The sequence below is a fragment of the Aspergillus udagawae genome, assembly GCF_001078395.1.
Source record: "Aspergillus udagawae IFM 46973 DNA, scaffold_5, whole genome shotgun sequence".
NCBI lineage: Eukaryota > Fungi > Ascomycota > Eurotiomycetes > Eurotiales > Aspergillaceae > Aspergillus > Aspergillus udagawae.
Genome location: NW_025091268.1, coordinates 2,451,903 through 2,474,647, shown reverse-complemented (window position 1 = coordinate 2,474,647; position 22,745 = coordinate 2,451,903). Strand labels below are relative to the sequence as shown.

Below are 22,745 nucleotides of genomic sequence, written 5' to 3'. Positions count from 1 at the left end.
TACCATGGCAATTATTTTATGCTCCTACTGCATCAGTTCCATCAACTCCGCTCGCCGCGAGGCACAATCGTCCCCAGTCACCGCAACTACAAGGGCCCAGAAGTTCTCCGTGGAAAACTCTGACCAATCATGGGTACAGCAGGCATTAGAAGAGAGCAGAGATGCAGAGCGGCAAAATCGGTCGAGGTAGTCTTTGCGTTGGATTTGTACAATAGCCGAAGCTTGATATTGAATCAAAAAGGAGTCCAAGAAAAATGCTCATGATTGTTGCGGCTTGGATTCACATAATGATGCACTAAAAATTATCTGCGGTAATCCCTCTACACAAGGCGTCAATTGTCAGGTTCATCTCTCGAAGTCCATGATCAGAATTTTCAGTGTATGTGAATAGTCATATCCAGTGTATTGTAATCTGGATCTACCATTTCATTTGAATGTTCATCATATCAAAGGAAAGTCGAGGATAACTTGGGGACTCTGCCCTCTTTGAAACGCAACATACACAGATTGATATCTGCAATGATGACCTTGTTCTGGTTTAAAATAACAGCTCATGATGATAATAAGTAAGTAACCGTACCTCTTCATCAAAGGCAGGCCTTGCATGAATTTTTCGCTGTTACCAGGCTTGTTGTTTTCTTTGAGGTGGAGGGAAAATTGCTCCAAATTTGAGAAAGCAATAATCAGTCGCTTATTTGATCACGTGATTTAGAGTGACATCATCTAGCGGTATGTACCTTTCAAAAGTAGAAAAACACTTTACCTCTTCTATAAATCATCTTGGTGTATCTGAGGACGATCGACTGAGTCTGCGTCGGAAGATTGCTCAATGCTAAGTATCATCTAGAAAAGAATCCGATAGCACAGGTTAGGCCATTTAGCTTGCTGACGGTATTTTCGAGGGGTTGAGAACGTCGGTATGGTTTGAGTAATAATGTATGTTTGTATGTACAAAGATGCAGATCATGCAACGGAGCCGTCAAGGGTGAAAAAGACAACAATGTGACAACAAAGACCGCTTTATAAGATACATATCCTGCAGAGCGTGACGACCATATATTAGTGAGTCCATAAGTCCCACAAATGTCATAGCGATGACCATTGCTGTCAGACCTTCTGCTGGTGAGCGGAGCTTAAGACAGCCGAGTGGTCGCCCACTGCTCCAGAGCACCCAATATAGTATGGTCAAAGCTGGAGATGGATCAGTACATATTCAGCTTAACTGGCCATTTCGTGAGAATAGAAAGCCCGTGGGTCATCTCTAGAGGGGTTAGGATTGCATTGTTCAACCGAAACAGGAAAAGAACAAGACACGTCTAGTATGCACCATTCGCTGCTTATTTACTCATCCTGCAGCAGCATGGCTCTTTCTCTAACATCTGCGATACGCAGCTTCGTTTCTCCCTCATGTTGCAAGTGACCAATTAGCTTACGGAGATACTCGTAAGTAAGCATTGTGGTCATGGCAGCCGGTACAGCCCGGAATAGGTTTACCCCGATGCCGGAGTAGAATGCACGCCAACCTTCCTCCCTCAGAATGGTCTGACATGTACGGATAATGCCCGTATACCGCGGGCGGTTGGGCATGCCATCCGATGAAGCCGCTCCTGGAGGTCTCCCGCGATCTTGTGGGTGATCTAACCCTCCACGAAATGTGATCCCTTCGGGAGAAGATGCTGGAGATGTCCTTTGCTGTGTCTGGAGTCTTGTTCGTAGCACTTCATGCGGGTAGGTTAAAGTGCTGGCACAAATTTTGCTTAAGAATGTCGCACAAGATATGCCAATCCAGTGGGAGCCACCGTTATCAGGATGTTCCCCTATGCCGTACCCCGTAAAGGCCATCTTCAAGTATTCGTATAGCGGGAATTGAATGGCGACGTGCGTTAATCCGAGTAACGCCGGAGTCAGTCCAGAATAGAATGACCTAATCCCTTCGGTCCTGTACATTTTGCGGGCTGCATCCCAAGTGCTTGAGTACTGCCATGGAGCCGTGTAGCCTTCACTGTTGGACTTGAGGCTTTGTGACATAAGCCGCGTTTTGATGACCCAGATGGGATTGGTGACTGTAGTAGAGCAAGCACCGGCTAATATTGATGCATAGCCTCTGGAAAGCCACCAGCTATCTATTGATGTGACACGGATTATTAGTCCTGATACTCTACCTTAGAGAAAGGAACACACATACCGGTGGTTTCGTAGAAGTATTCTCGAGATCGGTCATAGACAGCCAAATATACGGCCCAGGTAGGCAGATATCCCAAGAGCATGGGACCCAATCCTTGATATAGACCCCGAATTCCATCTTGCCGCCATATGATCCGCCCAGTACCTAGCAAACCACGGTAGAGGGTTTTCGCCTCAACGACTCCGCCGCCTCGTCGGAGAAATCCGCCTTGCGCCTGCAGCTTCGTCTTGATCACATCAAGGGGGCATGTGACAATTCCAGAGGCCACACCCGCACTGGCGCCGCAGAATGGCGCAATGTAGTAATCCGGTATCTTTGTGGACCATATCTGGAGATTTGTGACGAACTTGGGGCTGGACGGAGCTTCAGGTGGAAGTTGCACGTCGGATGACGCAAGGTTGTTCGAGTGCGATATCTGCTGCTCTTCAGAGCTGCTGGCGGCTCCTGAATTGCCGTGACCGTCGGAAAACATCGCTCCGGTCCGTTCCCCTAGCAGCTTTCTCTGTCCGTCTTTGCAATCAACGAGGGCTCCCGGAACCGAGCATGTCGGTGCTCGCTCCGGAACCCAGCAAACCCTATTCTGACCAGGTCTCGATGTAAATATTTATTCGCCAATTAGAGCCGTACGAGGAAGCGACACAGTCTGGCTTAGACGACTGAAGTAATAAGTGTAACTGAGCTGATATTGGCGAATGTGCTGATATGCCTGGAATTTTGCTTATTCGGAGGAGCAGGGGCGGGGCCGGTTAGAAGTGACACAGCTCCAGTGTAGGAGCAAAAATGTAATTCAACGGATGATGAACTCCATACCAAACCGGCAAGCGATACCGGGCCTAAATATGTGAAGAAGAGGAAGTCTGATCGATGGGAAGATTGGAATACAAGGCGAGAACCGGGCCGCGCGGATGATTGTGGCCAAGATCAATCAACGTACCTCTTTCGGCAGTCATGTGGAGTGGAGTAACTTAGCTACTGAATATATTCCGGTCCCAAGCGCCAGGGCCGCAGCCTAAGGCATTATAATCACATGACATATATCGGAATCCTCATGGCCATTTTTGATGCCTCAGGCTGCAAAATCGGATGTTTTTGGGAAGGTCATCCCAGCCGGACCTCCGTTTTGCACAATCTCCAACGTCGGGTCACTCTTTGCAGCTTGACTGACCTCTCGCGATCTCCCCTCCCGCACCACGCCCTCAATTGGATTCCCATCCACATCCACCTGGGATCAGTCACCATGTCCGCTCCTTCTCTCACCAACTACATTGTCAAGCGCCCATGGCTCAAGCGCTGGATGATGCCACTTGCTCAGTGGTACACCGACGCCGCCGGCTACAGGAAACTCGGATTGAGGTAGCCAACCCCCGCCTTCAACCTTCCCAGGATGAGCGGCCAGATGAGCATGTTATGCGACAGCGACATTATTGGACTTTACCGCTGCTATACGACGTCGCATTGTGCATGATCCCTCTCTGGTCGCTATCTGGGACACTTTTTACTCCTTACCTGTCTGTGCAAGCAGTCAAGCTGATTATTTTTCAGATTCGATGACCTGATTCCCGAGGAGAGTGACGTTGTTCAGACGGCCATTAAGCGTCTTCCTCCCAAGGAGGCCTACGACCGCGTCTTCCGTATCCGCAGAGCTTTCCAGGTGCGTCTCCATCTAGGTCGCTCCAGGACATCAACGCTAATTTGCCTCATCAACACAGTGCTCCGTTTCCCACACCCTCCTTCCCGCTCATGAGCAGACCAAGCCCGAGGAGGTGAGTAGATTTCGCATTTTCATACTTGCACCGGCGTCGTCGATTCCCCGCATAAGTCGTGGCCAATCCCGTAACGCGGATTTGTCAACTGGGTTGTATCGGGTTTATCACACTATTCCGGTCTCGAGATGCGTCCAGAAAGCACTTGTGGGTTATATAAAGAACCATCATAGATGCTGATTTTGCTCTCTAGGACGTCGAGTACCTGAGCCCCATCATCCGCGAGATTGAGAAGGAGAACAAGGAGCGTGTGGACCTCGACACCCTCGTTGTTAGACGGTAGATGGCTTGTTCCCTAGTCATAACGCATAGAGGATACGGAATCGTGTCACTAGGGTAATAGACGGACGGAAAAAAACGAGGAAGGGGTTGTACGATTTAGCGGCTGTGCTTTGCCTACGAGCCTGCGGCTGAATTTTGATTGAACATCCGATTTATCGTTCGAGTCATGTGTACTGTTACTGTACAAATTCATCGTCGTTTTTCTGATCATCCGCTTGTCATGCAAATCCACAACCGCAGTCGTGGTGCATGTATGTTCATCCCTGGTAGTGAGGACTGGGGCGAGTTTGACCTCCCGATTGTATAATTCTGAGATATTCGGTCAAGATTGTGACGACATAATTTCTTGCGTATTCGACGCAGTGCTGCCGTCTAAACCGAGCAGTGCCATCTTTTCCAGCGATTTATTTGATCTAATTTGAGCAGTGACTCTATATACTCGAGGAATGTCGCATGCGGACCTCAAGCGTTCATTACAGTGACATCGACATCCTCTACACGCCACATGTACCACATGAAAAGGCTCCTGCGATGCTAGCGTGAGAAAAACACCCTTATGACCCAGCCTTGCGGAAGTAATTGAAGAAATTGCGATACCAACTTACCTGTACGGGGCAAACTTCGCAGCCAGTTCCAGCATGTCTTTCTCAGCCATGTACTTGAACTTACCGCCTCCTTTAGCCTTTAATTTGCTCACGTCCTTTCCCATGAACGCCGCGCAGCCTCTCCTGTTTTCATCATTAGCGGGTTATGCTTGCCAGGAGTAGTCGAACGCATATTGCTTGGCAGGGCAGATGATTAACTTACTGCACGCCGAGATCTCCAGTCGAAAAGACATCAATGCGCTTCAATGCAAAGCAGGCAAACATCTCAACGGACCATCTACCTAGCCCTCGGACGGCAATCAACTTCTCCATGAGCTCTTCGTCACTGGCATTGAGCAGCATTCTCGCGCTCAGTTCCCCGGTAGAGAATTTCTGGGATAGCCCGTGGATGTACTCGGCTTTTCGCTGGGAGAGCCCAGCGGTGCGTAGCGTAGCAAGGTCGCATTGGACGACCTCCTCCGGTGTTGGGAATTGACGCGGCTTCGCAGGGTCCTGTCCGTCATTTTCCCTGTTGAACAAAGCCACGAATTTGTCCTTGATAGATCGGGCTGCAGCGCCTGACACCTGTTGTCCGATGATACTGCTGACCAGACTGCGGAAGGGGTCGATTTCCTCGGCCAGTCCCTCAGGGGAAAACAGGGGACACGGATGTCGCCTGATGAGCGGCTCCAGGCGCGCGTCTGTAGCGATTAGATGTGCCACGGCCTTCTCAAGGAGGGTACCAGTCGTAGCGGTCGGACGGGGTCGACCGGTCTTGGAGGGTGAGAGACTCTCCGAGCCGGGCGGGTAGGCGACGAGAGAGGAGCCATGGGGTGTTAAGAGCGTTGCGTTTGTCCGATGCGGTTCGACAGGTCGGTCAAGGGGAGGGGGGGTGGCATGTAGTCTGCTAGGAGGGTCGGTAGATATGAGGTCAAGGATGTTATCTGTCTCCGCATTGTCGTTTGAGACAGGTATGGTTCCGATATCTGGGAGAGTTACATCGAGAGGAAGCCGTTCAGCACTGGTTTTCAGGTCATAGATATCTTTTCTAGACCGGCTTTTCGCTTTGTTGACCCTGCTAGTGGACTGAGGCCTGCTTGATTTCTTTGGTGGACTCGGCGGTTGCGGTGGCAGCACTTTGTTATTGAGCGCCGCAGTCAGGCGGGCCGAGCGTCGGAGGTTCATCATGAAGTCGAGAAGTCGAGAAGTCGAGACAACGACAGTCACAGACAATAGTTGTGTCTCCTTCTCGTCTCTTTTATCCCTGGTAAAGAAGTGATGTCTCTTCGATGGTCGTGCTGGGATGACGTGCATTCGGTGCTGAGTGCTTTCACCCAGATCCTGATTAAGTCATCCGCTCTGGCCAAGGCTCGTATTGAGATACTTGTATCCATATTGGCTGTATCAAGGGTCACAAACGGTGCATAGTCTTTTATACGGCTTTTTGTCGAGATTTGTATTCGACTGAAGTAGTTGACTGCTCTCCATGGCACGATGTAGCTCGCTTCGTGATATTGAGGGCTTCATGGTTGATTACCGCTCTTTCGCCTACAACTACTCCACCATCTGTCCACTACTTCCTCTTGGCCATGTTAGAACCAGAGTTGTCTATCTACCCATTCGGAATAAAGTTATTTACAGAGAACTTGACTGCATGTGTCTTGCACGAACTATGAACCAGCTTTTAACTGCAGATTTATGAGTAAGGAAAACCAATGCCGTCTGATACATTTTTGCAAGTGAATTGCCTTTCTTTACTACATACACAGAGCCTCTCAAGAGGCTAGGCCGACTGCTGGTTCCTCTGTGTCAACTAATTCTAAATCTGAGGTAGGGGGGCTAAGGTTGAACACTGTGAGTAATAAATAAGACTTCCTGCTCAGGCAATTGCAGTAGTACCAACGATGCTGTGATATCCCAATGATCCTAGAACACCGTCAGTTGTCCTTCAGTATTTCCCCGAGGCATTTTATAATCTTATATTTGTCTTTGTTTTACATGGTGCATACTTAGGTGGAAATTCTAGGAACGAAAATTCATGAAATTGATACGGTTCGGCTGGCGGAAAATCACCAGGGTGAATCCATGGGACAAGAACCACGTGTAACACAGCTAGGCCATTATCTATCCCCTGTATCAGGGATTTGTTATGACACTTCAACTAGGAGCTCCAAAAGCAATAGATCTGATATTATAGTATTCAGCTACAGAAAAAGGGGTGGCACAACACATAGGGCATGATGAATAGATTAATGGCGAAGATGCCTCATCAAATCCCTGGCATGGAGGCGAAGCCGTGAAAAGAAAATGATGAAGTGTGATATAGGTTGAAGCAGCAATGGAGGGCAACTTTATAGAACATGCACAACAATGCTAAGAATAACATGGCGCATTTCTAAAATAGGGATGCTATACTGTTTCCAGTAATTCACCATCACCACAGAGCACAGAGTAGAGTCAGAGTAAAAGGAGGCATGTTATTCATTCTTCAGGAGACATCTACAGGTACTCCTCAGTCAGTTGTACTATGCAGTTTGTGTACTTTGACTATTTGGCCTTATTTAGTGTACATCCAGCCACCCGTCCTATGTGGCGTTCTGGGGAACGTGCCCAACGAATGGTAACTAAGGTTACACAGTTGTACTGTTAACTTAGTGCACAGGTACGGCAGGGTGACGTCGAGGTAAATAGTGAGCATTAAAGCAGGATAGTGTCGCAGCACTGATATCGTAGAACGAGGGCTGGTTGAGATTTCGAACAGGTCATCATTAAAGTTCCTGACCAAGAGCTTGTCCATTATTGTGATATGCATGTAGCTACGGATATCAGTGGAGCACTTTGACTCCTAATCATAACTGGAGTGTGGACGGGAAACGAGCTCTCAAGGAACCGAGATTCAATCATCGACAGTCATGGATCATTGATCCCCTAAATATACATTAGCCAGATGAAGCGAGCTATCAACTAGAAGACTTCCAGATATTGATAATGTTCCGTCATATAATTGGTTGGCTCCTTGCTCTATAGATCATGATCCGTTGAACTATTCAATGATGACTAGTTTTACCTCAGTGCCGTGCTTATCGGGCCTTCCTTTCTGCACAGCCATACTTTACTTGACAGGCAAGTCACCTCAGAGAATGAACAGTTCCTGAAGAATCGAGAGGAGAGTCTAAAATTTGAGATAGATTGACTTGGCCAATTCCTATCAAGTTTGTATATTTTTAGCTCTGTGATTTTGCCATGAAAGCATAGCTTCACAATTGCAGGATAATCAGGACTGTTTCATGGATCCGCTAACCTATTCAAGTGGGTCTGACTAAGACATGAAGTCTCTTTAATGGTACGTACTGGTAACTTACAGAACTAATCCATTATTACCTATGATCGTAGGTTGGGATAACACTCCTATCTAACGTCGATATAAGAATGCAATTATTGAGCTATTAAGGAATTGAGTACTTTGTATTAGACCTTTCATTATTTCCAGACTCTGCCAACGTGTGCATTGTACTAGGAATTGCGTATACAGTTAGCTACATGCACAGAGCTTGCCAAAGAAAGGAACAAGCAATATCGGGCCGCACGCATATTCGCCACTTGATTAGTTTTAGTCTGGCCGTCCCAATTGAGGTCCGACTCGCCAAGTGGAATGGCACTTTGCCTACCGAGTACTTTGCCTTGTGCCTGATCTAGCGGCATAATGACGATGAAAACATACTTAGACTAGGGCATCTGTAGCGTTGGCAGGACGATGGTGGGAAACAGTAAGACTCCTTAGCAATAATCTACCTACAAAGTAGAAGACACTCTACTATTATGGAGTAGATAGCCGGGAAATAAATTACGGTACCCTATTTTTAACGATTAATAGAGATCATTTGCATGGCAGAAAGTGGCGAGGATTGACAATAAATCAATCTAGCTTGCAAACGGTGCAATGGATTTCTAAATCCCAACCTCCTTGAGGCTTTTGATATTCTCACATTCCATAGTCCGTAGCCCAGGTGATGACACTCATGCCAGGAGAGCGGACCCATTGATTCGAGAATTTCAGATTATTTACTTTCGTCTCGCTGCCGAACTTGTTGCCTCGTTGTCACAGACATGGCTTACTCCTTACTAAGGATTCCAGTTTTTGAAACAATAACATTCTAAATGCCTTACACCATATTGATTAACTTATGGCTGCTTCCATCGAAGGTCCGTCGAACCTGGACAAACTGAACTGAATTGTAGATATCGCTAGTGCTAGTCATAGCAAATGGTATCGGTGGTTAAGGAAAATCGATTATGAATGATTGGATGTGGCTTTTATTTGTTTGTAGTGTTGCATTTGGATTTATCTTGGGGGGGAGTCTGGCCACAGGAAACAATTTAACTAAATTCTTGTCGATACTGGTGTATTTCAGGAAATGCATCAATGTATGGATTACACCAGGTAAGGTACCTCTTGTTCACTAGCTATGAGGGAGTTCAAACCCCTCCTTTTTCCTACATGACGGCTTATGGTCAAAAGTTTTCATGTAATTAGGTTGGTATTCCTGCACTATTGCTGCAAAGGAAACAACGACCTTTATAACAGATCATCAAGTGCTTCTACATTATTGCTGAGTAAAGAAGATCAACAATCAACAGATACAAATTTCTGACGATTACCAAATTGTATCGTAACCAGGAACGTACCTAAGGTACGTCCAAGATTACGTATCTCAACCACCTCGGCCACGATAAACAGAGGGGAATGGTGCGCTTTGAATGGTCAAGAATGACGGGAGCCAGAATGGAGCCACGGGGCGAATCATTGGTAGCATTGCTGCACAATTATTGGGGACAGTGTTACAGAACAGAACCAAGGAGGAGCAACGGGCTCATTTCCGAGCTTGAGAATCAGGATTCCTGGAGCGCAAATCTGGCTTGTGACGCACCTAGTGTATTTTCCAATGTATTAGTCTCTGAATTCATCACTGAGTAGACTGGGAAAAAAAAAAAAAAAAAAAATATGGACCCAAGCAAAAAAATAGTTACTGTCTTACAAGAAGATGTGCATCAAGTTTACCGGTCCCGGCGCTGGGGCCACGCCTCCTTTCTTGTCTTGTCCTCTCTAAAGGCACTTTCCTTTCCCACTGCCTTTGTCTTTTTGAAGGTTCGTTTCCAGTCCATCCTATCCATCCAGTCTTTTTGTTCTCTTTTCTTCTCCTTCTTTCCCTTCATTCCTCTTCTTGTTCATCCAACGTGCTTGCCCAATTAGTCCACTTTCGTTGAAGGAATCACCGCTCACAGCTTCTCCTTCGTTTCGACCTCGCCTTCTTTCGCTCGTTCATCTATTTTTGTCTGCCAAACTTCTGCAGCTACTGCTATCCGCCCATATTGACCTCTTAAGGGCTGCGCATCGCCCGTTCTACATCTCTAGCCAATTGATCAGTGGTAAGTCTCATCACGTCCATCTCTCTATCTCTCTTCTCTTCCCCCTCCCTCATCCTCGCTTTCATTATATTCCCGATGTGGTCTTTTTCTGCTCGCGAAGATGGATTGTCATGGGACCGTTTCTTGACTGCAGCTTGCAAAGCCTCTTAATGACGTTACTGACCTTGTTTTGAGTATTTAGTATAAACAACATTTAGCAATGGCTTTCCTCAAGTACGCTCTTCCTGCCCTGGCTGCAGTCCAGGCCGTCCTTGCTGCCGGTGAGTCAACCCATCACCCCCGACTGCGACGAATCCGAAATTGCGAGAGTGGGAGCTAATTGTTCGCACAGACTGCGGTAAGGCCGGTGAGACCATCAAAATTGAGAACCAGAGCGATGCCGACGGCTACTCCACCTGCTCGACCATCAAGGGTACCATCGAGATCGACGAGCACATCTCGGGCGCTATTACCTTCAACAACGTGAAGCAGATTGACGGCACCCTCAGCTGCACCGGTGGCGCCAACATCTCTACCATCGCGGCGCCTATGCTGAACTCCATCGCCGAAGAGTTCAAGCTGGATGGCCTTACTACTCTGACCACCCTCAGCTTCCCCTCTCTTACCAGTGTCGGATCGATCCACTGGACTGCTCTGCCCCAGCTTCAGAGTCTTGAATTTACCAAGGGTGTCAAGGAAGCCGGTGATGTCACGATCACCAACACCGGACTGGCTAACCTGAACGGTATCTCTCTGAACACCGTCGGTCGGTTCGACATCACTGAGAACACGCAGCTCAAGTCCATCAACATCAACAACCTGAAGAACGCTACTGACCTGATCAACTTTGCTGGTAACCTGAACTCCCTTGAGGTGGAGCTGCCCAACCTCTCCAGTGGTACCAACATGACCTTCCGCAACGTCAGCGCTGTCTCCATCCCCTCTCTCCACAATCTGACCGGCCAGCTTGGCTTCTGGGGCGACGCCTTCACGTCTTTCAGTGCTCCCAACCTGACCTCGACTGGTGACCTGGTTTTCAGCGCCAACAGCAAGCTCACTAACATCAGCATGCCAGCTCTCGAGATTGTCTCCGGTGGTTTCCTGATTACCCGTAACGACGAGCTCAGCAGCATTGATCTGCCCTCCCTGCAGACCGTTACTGGTGCCATTGACTTCAGCGGCAAGTTTGACGAGTAAGTGACCTTTTTTCTGCCGACCGAAATATGGCACAACATGCTAATCAAACCGCAGAGTGACCATGCCCAAGCTCGAGAACGTCAAGGGCCAGTTCAACTTGCAGAGCACCGGCAACTTCAGCTGCAGCAGCTTTGACAAGGCCAAAAAAGACAACATCATTCGTGGTGTTTACAAGTGCAAGTCTGCGGAGGCAAACCCTACTACTAAGGACGGATCTTCTGGCACCACCACTAGCAGCGGCAGCTCTGCTTCTGCTTCCAAGTCTAGCGCTGCTGATCTCAACGCTGCTAACCTCCCCGCTCTCGGATTCGCCGCCGTTTTCGGAGCTCTGGTGCAGTACGTTTTGTAAAGGATGGTCGATATCAGGAAATTGCATTTGGTTTTGTTTGTTTTCCAAAACTCCTCCTGGGGGTGTGTAGAGTTGTCTAATAAGCCATGGTTTTTGATTGCAGTGTTTTTACTGTTCTTATGATAATAATCGAATCTCATTTGAGCAACCTTACAAACGGTCAAGACCTGAATCTAGTGGCTGGATGGGGTATGGGGGCGTTGCCTCTTGAGCATTAACACTGATCAGATCACGGCTATGTACTTGACGTCGTGCGGACTTTGTAAGACCTGTGTAAGATTGTCTGCAGTAGGTACAAACAAGTTGTGGTCATAGCACAAGCTCGTGTATGTGCATCAGATCGGATACATGCATGCATATATCCGACAACTGCACCAGGACACGCATCGGTGGGAGTTTGTTTTCCTGGGGAACTACTCATGGTATCATGGAAGACGACAGGTTGAGCATTCAGAAACCTCTATGTGCGTTACAAATCACAGATGAAATCTCGCGACTAGGTAGGGGGGAAAAAGTGGACAGAAGAAGAGAGCAACATCCAGTTGGAGCCGTTCGCTTTTATCATCAATTGAGAACGCCACGCTAAGAGAAAGCCGAGACACTGGGAGACAGAAATGGGATATGAATCAAGCAGATGCAACTGGATCATATGAAAACGAGCGTCAACCGCCCTTTGTTTTAGGTGGCCGCGATGTGATGGGCGCCGTACCGTAAATTAAGAAGAGCATTCATTAGACCGAAGGAGAATACGAGATTTGGAAGGTTCATCGTCATCCGCAGAACAAATCTCCGACTTCTAGAGAGCAGGATTCTCCTTGACAACCTGGCGCACGCGCCGCTCGTACGCCGGCCGGTCCTTCTTGAATAAGTTGTATGCTTCAGCTTGCGCGGGGGACTCTGGGTTCGGGTCGTCGAGTAAGTCTTGGATTCCCAGAAGGATCTGCTTAATTGTGATGGCGGGCTTCCAGGCTTCTTCTTCGTTGAGGATTGAGAGACAGACGGTGCCGGAGGGGTAGACGTTGGGGTGGAAGAGTGGGGGGACGAATTTGCCTGTGTCGTTTGCGACGTCAGATTCAACGATCTCAATGGATGCGGAAGAGGTGGCAATATGGATGAATATATCATGCCAGTAGTCAGAAGGAAAAAACGTACATTTCGGCGGCTTGGTCGGATATTCTATTCCAGTAAAAAGAGACGGTCAGCACATTCGCCTGCTATACAAGGACCGAGCACGAGCGGGAGCACGAGCACAGGCAGGCTTACCATCAGGAAAGACAACGTCCAGCTTGAACAGTCCGCCTTCCCACAGCGTATTCGCTTTCCCCGGGATACCGCATTCCCAGCGCTTCAGGTCCAGCACGCCCTGAGGTGTCCGATGAGGCTTTGCGTAGAAGCCAAACGGGTGGTCTCGTCGCCATTGTTTCCTGCGCGTGGTGGTGTTAGTTTCTGGGTTGCTGTCGGATGCAGAGCCGTGGGTGTGTTTGCGCGGCGCGAGGATGACCTGGGCTGGTAGACATACCGTTCTTCTGTGAGGCGGTTTAAACACAGGGACATGGTGAGTCGGCGATGTGAATTGGTTACAGAATGAGGATTGGTTTAGGTTGGAAGAGGTGATTATGGCGAGTTCTTGAGGAAATGACCAAGGAGGGTTCGTCGCGGAGGATATATAGAGAGGGAGGAATGGAGACAGGTAAGAAAGGAGGAAGTGAGAGGAAAGAGATAAGAGTCACAGACTAAGAGGCTCCAAGTGAATGGCCACCAGATGAGGCTTTTCCAGTGTTGCTTAATGGATTTGATACCCCACAGCCAATCGGGTCTCCACAGATAAATCTCACAGTGGTGATCATGTGACCTCTGTGGCTGTCAGTGGCCAATGTGCGGAAGGAGATGGAAGCATGAAGGTACCAATGTTTGTCCGCCAGGTTGTGTTAATAGAATAAGGTGACTAAGGATATTTCGTCTCTAGTTATCAGTATGGACATTCTAGCTGTTCTGCTCTATACGCTCAGAGCAGCCAACACAAATAACAGCAAGATGGATCTATCTTAGCACTGTCCCAAGACTCAAGTATCACATCAGGTATCTTCATCTGCGCTACACTAGCATTCAGTATTTGGCATGCCGCTTCGTTGAAAATGCAGAATTGTTACTCTCCATGTCCTTTGCCCCATACCGATCCCAGCTACTGCTGTCACATCTCCTGCCTACATGTAGTCAGATTTGGGTATGACTGCTACACTAACAAGACATTGAATTTCGCAGTGATATGAGTTGGCCACTGGTGTAACGTCAGCAAATCCCTCAAATGAAACCTCGGAGCGTCAGAGTCAGGATCGCTTGATATTCCAAGCACGGGGCTGGCAGACAAAGAAGCCCGCCAGGAGATCGATGAAGCGCAAGGCCGCTATCTTAAAGACTCGAAAGTCCGCAACAACATGGATGGAGTCGAAATATTTGAGCTGGAAATCATCTGATTTGCATAGTTGCATACTGTTCATCTGTCCAGACATTATCGCAGCAGATATCATAACCTCAGAAGGCAGGCCCGAGTCATAGCATCGACTGACTAGCAATGAAACCCATGGATGTGCTGTACATGTTCCTTGTTCCTATGCTTGCTACCGATCGTCATATATCCCTTCTTCGAATTTCTGAGTATCATAGAAACGTGCTGTGATTGTGTTGCCGTTGAACACTCGGCCTTCCAGGGCATTCACCGCCTGATACATTTTGTTAGTGCCCGGACTGGATGGCCCTCTGAATTCTGGAATACTCACGCGTAAAGCCGATAACTGGTTAGTAAACTTGACAAAGACCGGCACTGGGGGACCAGATTCACGGGAAATGAAGACACGCTCCACACGACCGTACTGTTTTAGTGTTAGATGGTAGCAACCCAGTCATAAACAGAGAAGCGTACCTTTTCTGAGCATTCCTCGCCGATCTCTTGCATCAGCCCTCCGTCTTGATCACCCTCGAGTTCAGCATCCACATCCATCCCCTCAAGCATACCCTTGAGGATGATGACTTCGCTCATACGGCCGAATTTGCCCTCCTCTTCATCCGCTTTCCTCTTACCACCAATGATTTTGCCCCTGCCAGCAGGAGTAACAAAACCACCGCCTTCCGAGTCTGGCCGCTTCTTTTGCTTCTCGACTTTGACCTGCAACGGTTTGACGATACCCGACCCCGTGGCACCCAAGCCAGATCCCTTGGTCCATCCATACTTCGCCAGCAATCTCTCAGCAAATCCCTTTTGTCCTGGTCGGAGTGAGCGCTGGCCATCTTCTTCGTCGGGTACTTCCTCCGCAGGCTCTTCCTTCGCAAAGACTTCTTCAAGCTCCGCTTCTGTGGCGGGAATATCTTCCGGAGGTGGAGGCAGGGTATATCGGACCGGCGCACGAGAGATAGTGGCAGTGGCTGGCTGCAGCGCATCCAAGGGCCGAGGCGGAGGCGGAGGAGGCGGCTGCAGTGCAGGCTGAGCTGCAGCCACCATTTGCAAACGTCTCAGGTAGGCATCTTCACCGGTGGGGTCATCCGGAATTGGAGCAGAAGGCTCTTCTGGGGGAGGCGGAGGCGGAGGCGGCGTCTGAACAGACATTAATGTATCTGATTGACCTGCCGTCAGGCGCGCGCGTCGAGCAAATGCATCGTCTCCTGTGGCCTCATCTAGCGGTGCAGGAGGGATATCGTTGAGGTTAGGCGGAGGCGCGAAACTCCTTGGAGGCGCAAATTGTCCTGCAAAGGATTGTGAGCATTTGAAACGTTCGTTGTCGCATGCAAACGGAAGCATACTATTCATTGGTCTCGATTCATCGTCGCTATACGAGTTCCTGCTCGGCGACCGTGCCATCCGGTGTGCGTAGAGGCGATCTTTCCACTCGCGCACCTCGGCAATCTGCTCATCACTATGCTTATACTCTTCGTAGATGTTCGGTCTTGAAGGGTCGTAGATGTCATCCCAATTCTGGACGAACGCCTGCGCTTCCCGGTTCTTCTTGCGCTTTTTGCGACCGCCACGCTGTCTCTTCTCGCCAACGTAGAATCCATTGACATCGTCATCCTCGGTTGCTGCCCAGTCAGCAAGAGTGGTCTTCACGGGAGGAGCCGGCGCAGACGCAGCGGCAGGGGTCGTCTTGGGTAGCGCTGGTTTCGGCTTAGGCTTCTGAGCCGCTAGCTGTGGTCTTTTCGTAGGCTGAAATCGAAGAGAGGCTGAATACCCGAGAAGAAAAGAAGAAGGCCAAGTGAGCAATCAGATCGTCAAATTGGGATACATGAAGAGAACTTCTCGATCACGAAAGGAGGGTATGAGCTACCAGCACTTAATTGCTGCTTTTTGGCAGCTGGATCATCTGCCTGTGAGTCGTCTTCCGAAGCCTGCTTGAAGACAACTGGGGCGCGAGAAATTGTTCCAGGAGTGGATGTATTGGATGATGGGTCGAGGAGATTGGCATAGAGAGACAGGCCTCCCCCTTTGGATGGGGTCGAATCCGAGGCCATGGATAAAAGTATAGAAGAATAGAGGTAGGAGGAGAACAGAAGAAATAGTTCAATACACAAGACGGCGAACAAGATCTATAACATTGCTCTTGCGAGGAGGACCGTTGTTAAGAGTTGGAGATGCGGAGTAATTCCATGCATAAGGATGTTTGCTCGACTTGCACTGTTTGCCATATTTTGGCTTATCCTTACATAAGCCACCCGGAGCCACCCGCTCGAAAGGAGAAAGACAGGGAAGAGCAAGAAAACCGGGCCTACGATAACTGACGACTAATCCGAGCTTTCGCAACTAAGTCCGAGGACCCATGGGCTTGACCATCATGGATATAATAATGGAACATCTACTTCAATCGCGTAAGATACGTGAGTCGTATCCGCAGAATCCCTACGTTCATCCTGTGTCATCTATCCTAGATATATCTATTTTCCATCACTGTAAATAACCCCCTGACGGCCAAGGCACGCCATAAGCACGATGGCCACACTAGCTCGGTCCCTCTCGCCCGACAGTCCAAGCGTTGCAGTGATAGTCCCTCACAAGCCGTCGGCCTTATCGGTCTCCTACCTGCAGCTTCATGCCCATATCGCCGACTTTCAAGCCAAGCTTGCTAGACTAGGGGTTGGCCATGGAGCTGCAGTATCACTGGCTCTCATCAATTCCTTGGAATTTATAGTCTCTTTCTTGGCTACATCATGGCAGCGAGCTGTCGCAGCTCCCCTCAACCCGGCATACAAGCAGGAGGAGTTTGAGTTCTACATCGATGACCTCAGCTCTAACCTGGTGTTGATTCCACGGGGCTCATTTGCGCAAAACGGTCCTGCTGTACAGGCTGCTAGAAAGTACAACGCTGCCATCGCGGAGTGTTACTGGGATGGGAAGGAAGTTGTACTGGACGTCAAGGAACTGGGCAAACTGGCAGGAAAGGGCAGCACTGGTATCCTCGAAGCACAGCCTGATGATATTGCCCTTGTTTTGCACACCAGTGGGACAACTGGTAGACCCAAAGCTGTATGGCCCTTTAACGCCTGAATGCGACCATCATACTGATCATAATATGGGAACAGGTCCCGTTAACACACAAGAACCTTGCCGCCACCATGAGTAAGTGGACAACACAGTATGGCATAGTCAAAGTTTACTGACCACTCACAGAGAATATTCGGGAGACATATCAGTTAACCCCCGAGGATCGGACGTACTTGGTGATGCCTCTATTCCACGTTCATGGGCTGCTGGCCGGCTTCCTCGCCCCTCTCTTTTCAGGAGGCTCTGTGATAGTACCGCTCAAGTTCTCTGCCTCGGATTTCTGGCATGATTTCGTAACTCACCAGGCGAACTGGTACACTGCTGTGCCTACGATCCACCAGATTCTCCTAAAGACCCCTCTGCCAAATCCCATTCCCAGGATCCGCTTCATCCGCTCATGCTCGTCGCCCCTTTCTCCCAAGACTTTTGAGGATCTGGAAAGAACTTTCAAAGCCCCCGTTCTGGAAGCGTACGCGATGACAGAGGCTGCCCACCAGATGACGAGTAACCCTCTCCCACCGCGAAAGCGCCAACCCGGCAGTGTCGGCATCGGACAAGGCGTAGAGGTCAAGATCCTCGATCAAGCTGGCCAGGAAGTGCCTCAGGGCAGGGAGGGGGAGATTTGCGTCCGTGGTGACAACGTGACCAAGGGATACCTGAACAACCCGGCTGCCAACAAGTCGTCCTTCACCAAGGACGGATTCTTCCGCACGGGCGACCAGGGAAAGAAGGACCGCGACGGCTACGTTATCATCACCGGCCGTATCAAGGAGCTCATCAACAAGGGCGGAGAGAAGATTAGCCCTATCGAACTTGACAACACGCTGCTGTCTCATCCCCAGGTTGCGGAAGCAGTCTGTTTCGCTATCCCGGACGAGGGTCACTACGGCGAGGATATCGGAGCAGCGGTCGTCTTGAAGAGCGGCGGCGCTGCAACCGAGGCGGACCTCAAGGCATGGGTGGCCGGGAAGCTGGCCAAATTCAAAACCCCGAAGCAGGTATGCAAATGTTCTTGTGGCCAACGTGTCTTCCTGAGCAATGAACTAACGCCATGCAACAGGTCTGGATAGTCACGCAGATTCCAAAGACAGCAACGGGAAAGATCCAGCGTCGCAAGGTAGCGGAGGCGATGCTCCAGCCCAAGGCGAAGCTGTAGTCACATGCATATTGTATATACGAACAAACTTCTGAACATAGATAGCAGCACCATCGCTTGGGTAGATTACGAGACTTATCATCAATGTATTATCTCACACAAATACATTACTTGTCCATAGTGTCCCACCTGACTCTAGTACTCACAGTGCCGTCCGAACAGCAGATTTGAACTGAACCACCATTAGCCCCAACAAGCAAGCAAGTCAGTCAAAGAAACCCAATCACGTACCGGAATAATCTGCGCCTTTTCCATATCCCACACCCCACTCCGAACATAGATATCCTTGCTCAGGAGCTCCCTCGCCTGCTCCTCGCTCTCGGCCATCAGCAACATCGCACTCCCCTTGAACGAGGGCGTGCCCTCGGTAGAATGAGACTCCAGCATAGCCCCTGCTCAACTCACTCAGCCATCTCCTCTGCAAGGAACATCGAGGCCAAATGGCAGGAAAAAAAAAAAGCTTGCAAGATACTCACCTCCCATCGTGATCACCCCATCCGCAACCAGGGGCTTGACGCCCTCCAGGTGGGAGCTGCAAACCCATCTCAGTACCATATCTCGTAAACTCTAGCAGCAAAGAACCTAGGACGCTGGAAAAAGTGACTTACGCGCGCACCTCCAGCCTCTTAGCCAGAGCATCCGGCTTATCGGGCAGGATGCAGAGGAACTCATGCTTGGTGGAAGCCATGATGGTAGTCGAGAATGCTCGGGCGAATGATCGGTTGAGAAAAGCGGGGGAGGTGAGTCTGGTTAGATGCAACATGAGTGTTGATGAGGTGGATGAGAAAGGTAAGAGGCTTAAATATCTACTGTTTTTGTTCAGGTACCCCTCGGTACTCTACTTCGCATTAAAGCCGGGATGGGTAGGTTCGGCGTGGGGCAGAGGGACCGTGTCACAATGTGGGGAAACGTTCTACACCTGCACCGGATAACAAACATGATGCGAGAAGACGAGGACGTTAGCAATGCTTGCTTCTTCACCACGCGATTTACTGCCAATCGGTATGCAACTACATGGTCTCCGTCATAATCTTCATTGGTCGGATGAATCCGCTAATGTCGCGAGATAGCAGCAGCCCTTGTGGCTCAGCAGATGGGCTTAAACAGATGTTGAAGACTTGGTATGCTTGTCGGAAATTCACTTTGTGTAGGTACATATATATGTATGTACATGAATGGTTGTGACCTCAATGCCTGATCCATCTCCCTGTCCATCTCAATTTGACATCAACGCCTTGGACGCCCCCTGGCCCAGTAATTATGTCTCTCTGCCAAATGCTCAGGCATTCATTCAATGAACCTCTGCATAATACACGACAAGTTTGAGAACGACGTCACTGACTGATCCCGACTCGGAAGGCAACTGGGAACGAGTCTCTGATCGGAGAGAATGGCGATCCCAAGAGACAGCAATGACAGATTGATAGCGTCAGGGTCGTCACGTCCGTCTGCCTGATGACAGAAAGATCAAGGACAAGACTCAGGCAGCTATGAGGTCAACCAATCAGTCGACCAGTCAACTCTATAATCCTCCAAATACCGCTGAACAACGTCCCCGAAGCGCCAAGGAAACAGCACATAAAAAGTCCCTAGAACACAACACGAAGAAGATTGAAGATTATTGATATCATTAGATATCCGTTTCAAAACGTCACTGAAGAAAACAAGAGCATAGAAATGAATAGCTGGGAATGTAACCAGCAATGATGAATATGGTTGAGAACTCCACGCAATCATCCTGACGGCAACTGCGTCAGATATCTGTGGACAAACGGGTATTGAGCGTAAATTGGAGAGGTGGTCTATCAGGTCTACTTCGGCAAACCCGAATGCATGGATGGGGCCATTGACTCATATCGGTGATTTCTAGTACGCTTTGCGATCCCCGAGGTTGCCGGGCTTCTCTTCGGTGTCGATGTGCCACACAATGTAATTCGGCAAGCCGTACACCTCGTATCCAGCCCGCTTGGCCATACGGGCAAACCCCTCCGTTTCAGCCTGGTTCTCGAACGCATAGGCTGGGAAGTTGATGCCTATAGTGTGGACCGTTAGAACTCAAATGTATGTGGTGATGACAGAATATGCACCAACCTGAACGGTGAACGTCCGCCTTGACCAGAATGTTGACACCACCGATGCCGTCAAGCTCAACCTCCTCGTCCTTGTTCTTCCTCCAGTCACCCATTCCAACGAGGTATTCCCGCCCAGTATCATATTCCTTGTATCCCTCAGCGAGAATAGTGTCCGGGTCCAAAGTCTGTCTCAGTCTGCGGCCTTTGTCGGATTCGATCCACGAATTGTAGTCAACTAACGATTGTCAGCAAATGCTGCTACCAGAAGATGGAAACAGGCATGCACATACAGCGACCCTCAATATCACGACCGTCCTTGTAACGATGGAACCAAATGTCTGGAACAGAATAATACGTTAGCGCTGAAGTAACTGGAATAGAAGAGTGCGACATACTAGGAACAAGAATGTCCCTATTGTGGGACATAAAATCTTCCAGAATAGTTGGAGGGCTGTCAACGATATCAACGTCCCTCCAGTAGACCCAGGAGTGATCAGGCTTCAGAGCGGAGTAGAGTAGGTAATTGCGAGCTCGGGCGATAGCCTTGCGCCGGGGGCCCTGAGCCGCAAAGGAGTGTCGATCCTCAACATTCATGCCAGTATCAGCTCCGAATTCCTTTTGGATGATTGTCGCGCTGCGGAAAGCAATTTTGTCTTCCACTTGCTCTTGGATTCTGTTCAGCTCCTTGGCAAGAAGAGCGAGCGTGTCATCCTGAGAGTCGCCAACAAGGAACGCCAGATCAATGAGCTCATGGGGGTAAGTGATGTTGTAGAGGAGATCGAAGTATTTTTCCAGATGAGGCGCGGCATCTCTCAGAGGAGTGAGGATCAGCACTCGCTCCTTGTTTTCCTTAGCTGCACGGGTGGAACTAATGCCGTTGAGGTCGACATTGATAATACTGCTGTCGTTTACGACATAGGGCTCATGGTGGTTAAAAATCACGGGAGTCTGAGTATGCGCCATCCATGCGTTCATCTCGTTGATGGTCATTTCCATTGGAGATTTGGGGGGGCCATAGCAGTAGAAACTGATCACACCAACCCCTTGTCAGAACCACTTCACACTTCTGTCATGACGACCGAATGGATACTCACTTTTGCATTCCAGATGCTGACTTGCTGATTCCACGCCATAATAAGATCAAAATGCCTGTGAGAGCTAAAGATATCAAGAATCGCGGCCGAGTAAGCAGAACAACGACGGCCCTCCAGGGAGGGAGTCGAGCTTTGGCCGACTTCCACGTTACGCCACCCTTAGGAAGAAGCATCTTTGCAATATGTGACCAGGGAATGCGCTGCGACTGACGAGATACCGTTCGATTACTCGGAAAATCGGCACGGTCTGGAAACGGCAACGGTTCCTGGAAGAAGGTGTGTTGTGGACACTCAACGTCGAACGGAGATAACCAGCCGACCGCACGGTAGATGTAAATCCTCGAAGCTGTTCACAAGCAACCTTTAATCGACACAATTCGAAGCAACTTTCAACGAGTCGGCCTGCCTGGCACTAAAACGAGAGGAAAGAAGTCGATAACGCGATAAATCGCGAAGTAGGGAGGAATGGCTTGGTGGAGATGGAAAAAAGGTGGTCTTGCGGGAAGGGTGCTGCCAGTAGGGCACCGCAAGAGAGGAGACAACAAACGAGTGTAGATGGAGCCAAATGTAATTATGAAATAAATGTATATCTAAGACGAAGGAAAAGAAGAAAACCAAAGGTCCAGCGAAATCGAAGATGGGTGACGATGCTGCCAGAGAATCAGGCCGTTTTGGGAGAAGGAAAAACGAGCCGTGGAAGAAGGATGGGGAGTTTTGCCTGTAGAGTACAATCTGGGCACGGGGATGGCAGAGCCCAGAACACAGAATAAGTCCACCGTTGGATTATCACTTTCTATAGGTGGTGGTCGAGTCAACCGCGGAAATTTATCACTAATATTATCATCACTGCAGAATGGTTCTAAAGTAGCATTAATTTGAAAGCTCTAGAATTGATCTCCTGTCCAATATCTCGTCAATATTGTGGTGTTCTCGACCATCTTTGTCGACAACCACCATCGCGGCGAAAAGGGGTTGTTCTTGGCAGTTGGTTGAGCCATCAAAGCGCATCCCATTCGCCAACTGGAGAGATTTGCTATCCCGAGATCTGTATAGATGCCTCAGCATTGTAAATTTGCATGCAATTCGGAGCGTAGTCAATCGAAGATGATAGAAATTTTTATTCATGAATC

The 22,745-nt window shown here is 49.1% G+C and overlaps 9 protein-coding genes across 9 annotated transcripts; 3 read left to right on the top strand and 6 right to left on the bottom strand.

Moving 5' to 3' along the window:
• Positions 1-1,341: 1,341 nt before the first annotated feature.
• Aud_007684 (putative mitochondrial carrier protein) lies at positions 1,342-2,657 on the bottom strand (the record flags this gene model as incomplete). The annotated part of the gene is made up of 2 exons (XM_043292572.1): positions 1,342-2,063; positions 2,186-2,657. 2 exons carry the CDS (start codon positions 2,655-2,657, stop codon positions 1,342-1,344), a joined length of 1,194 nt encoding a protein of 397 aa, XP_043148507.1.
• Positions 2,658-3,422: 765 nt separating this feature from the next.
• On the top strand, positions 3,423-4,231 carry Aud_007683 (ubiquinol--cytochrome-c reductase subunit 7; the record flags this gene model as incomplete). The annotated part of the gene is made up of 4 exons (XM_043292571.1): positions 3,423-3,538; positions 3,728-3,836; positions 3,895-3,948; positions 4,142-4,231. 4 exons carry the CDS (start codon positions 3,423-3,425, stop codon positions 4,229-4,231), a joined length of 369 nt encoding a protein of 122 aa, XP_043148506.1.
• Positions 4,232-4,692: 461 nt separating this feature from the next.
• alkA (DNA-3-methyladenine glycosylase II) lies at positions 4,693-6,002 on the bottom strand (the record flags this gene model as incomplete). Its single annotated transcript, XM_043292570.1, has 3 exons — positions 4,693-4,756; positions 4,836-4,958; positions 5,038-6,002. 3 exons carry the CDS (start codon positions 6,000-6,002, stop codon positions 4,693-4,695), a joined length of 1,152 nt encoding a protein of 383 aa, XP_043148505.1.
• A 4,438-nt stretch (positions 6,003-10,440) lies between these two features.
• On the top strand, positions 10,441-11,766 carry ecm33 (GPI-anchored protein Ecm33; the record flags this gene model as incomplete). Its single annotated transcript, XM_043292569.1, has 3 exons — positions 10,441-10,501; positions 10,573-11,413; positions 11,472-11,766. The coding sequence occupies 3 exons, from the start codon at positions 10,441-10,443 to the stop codon at positions 11,764-11,766; spliced, it is 1,197 nt and encodes a 398-aa protein (XP_043148504.1).
• Positions 11,767-12,562: 796 nt separating this feature from the next.
• On the bottom strand, positions 12,563-13,320 carry Aud_007680 (E2 SUMO-conjugating protein UBC9; the record flags this gene model as incomplete). Its single annotated transcript, XM_043292568.1, has 4 exons — positions 12,563-12,816; positions 12,919-12,942; positions 13,030-13,190; positions 13,286-13,320. 4 exons carry the CDS (start codon positions 13,318-13,320, stop codon positions 12,563-12,565), a joined length of 474 nt encoding a protein of 157 aa, XP_043148503.1.
• Positions 13,321-14,384: 1,064 nt separating this feature from the next.
• On the bottom strand, positions 14,385-16,266 carry Aud_007679 (putative G-patch DNA repair protein (Drt111); the record flags this gene model as incomplete). Its single annotated transcript, XM_043292567.1, has 5 exons — positions 14,385-14,486; positions 14,544-14,636; positions 14,687-15,504; positions 15,562-15,978; positions 16,083-16,266. 5 exons carry the CDS (start codon positions 16,264-16,266, stop codon positions 14,385-14,387), a joined length of 1,614 nt encoding a protein of 537 aa, XP_043148502.1.
• A 475-nt stretch (positions 16,267-16,741) lies between these two features.
• Aud_007678 (acyl--CoA ligase) lies at positions 16,742-18,449 on the top strand (the record flags this gene model as incomplete). Its single annotated transcript, XM_043292566.1, has 4 exons — positions 16,742-17,275; positions 17,332-17,368; positions 17,420-18,291; positions 18,354-18,449. 4 exons carry the CDS (start codon positions 16,742-16,744, stop codon positions 18,447-18,449), a joined length of 1,539 nt encoding a protein of 512 aa, XP_043148501.1.
• A 142-nt stretch (positions 18,450-18,591) lies between these two features.
• Positions 18,592-19,137, bottom strand: Aud_007677 (uncharacterized protein; the record flags this gene model as incomplete). The annotated part of the gene is made up of 4 exons (XM_043292565.1): positions 18,592-18,621; positions 18,681-18,841; positions 18,926-18,981; positions 19,058-19,137. 4 exons carry the CDS (start codon positions 19,135-19,137, stop codon positions 18,592-18,594), a joined length of 327 nt encoding a protein of 108 aa, XP_043148500.1.
• A 1,178-nt stretch (positions 19,138-20,315) lies between these two features.
• Positions 20,316-21,788, bottom strand: Aud_007676 (ANP1/MMN9/VAN1 family protein; the record flags this gene model as incomplete). Its single annotated transcript, XM_043292564.1, has 5 exons — positions 20,316-20,482; positions 20,541-20,756; positions 20,812-20,859; positions 20,917-21,548; positions 21,616-21,788. The coding sequence occupies 5 exons, from the start codon at positions 21,786-21,788 to the stop codon at positions 20,316-20,318; spliced, it is 1,236 nt and encodes a 411-aa protein (XP_043148499.1).
• Between the last annotated feature and the right edge of the window lie 957 nt (positions 21,789-22,745).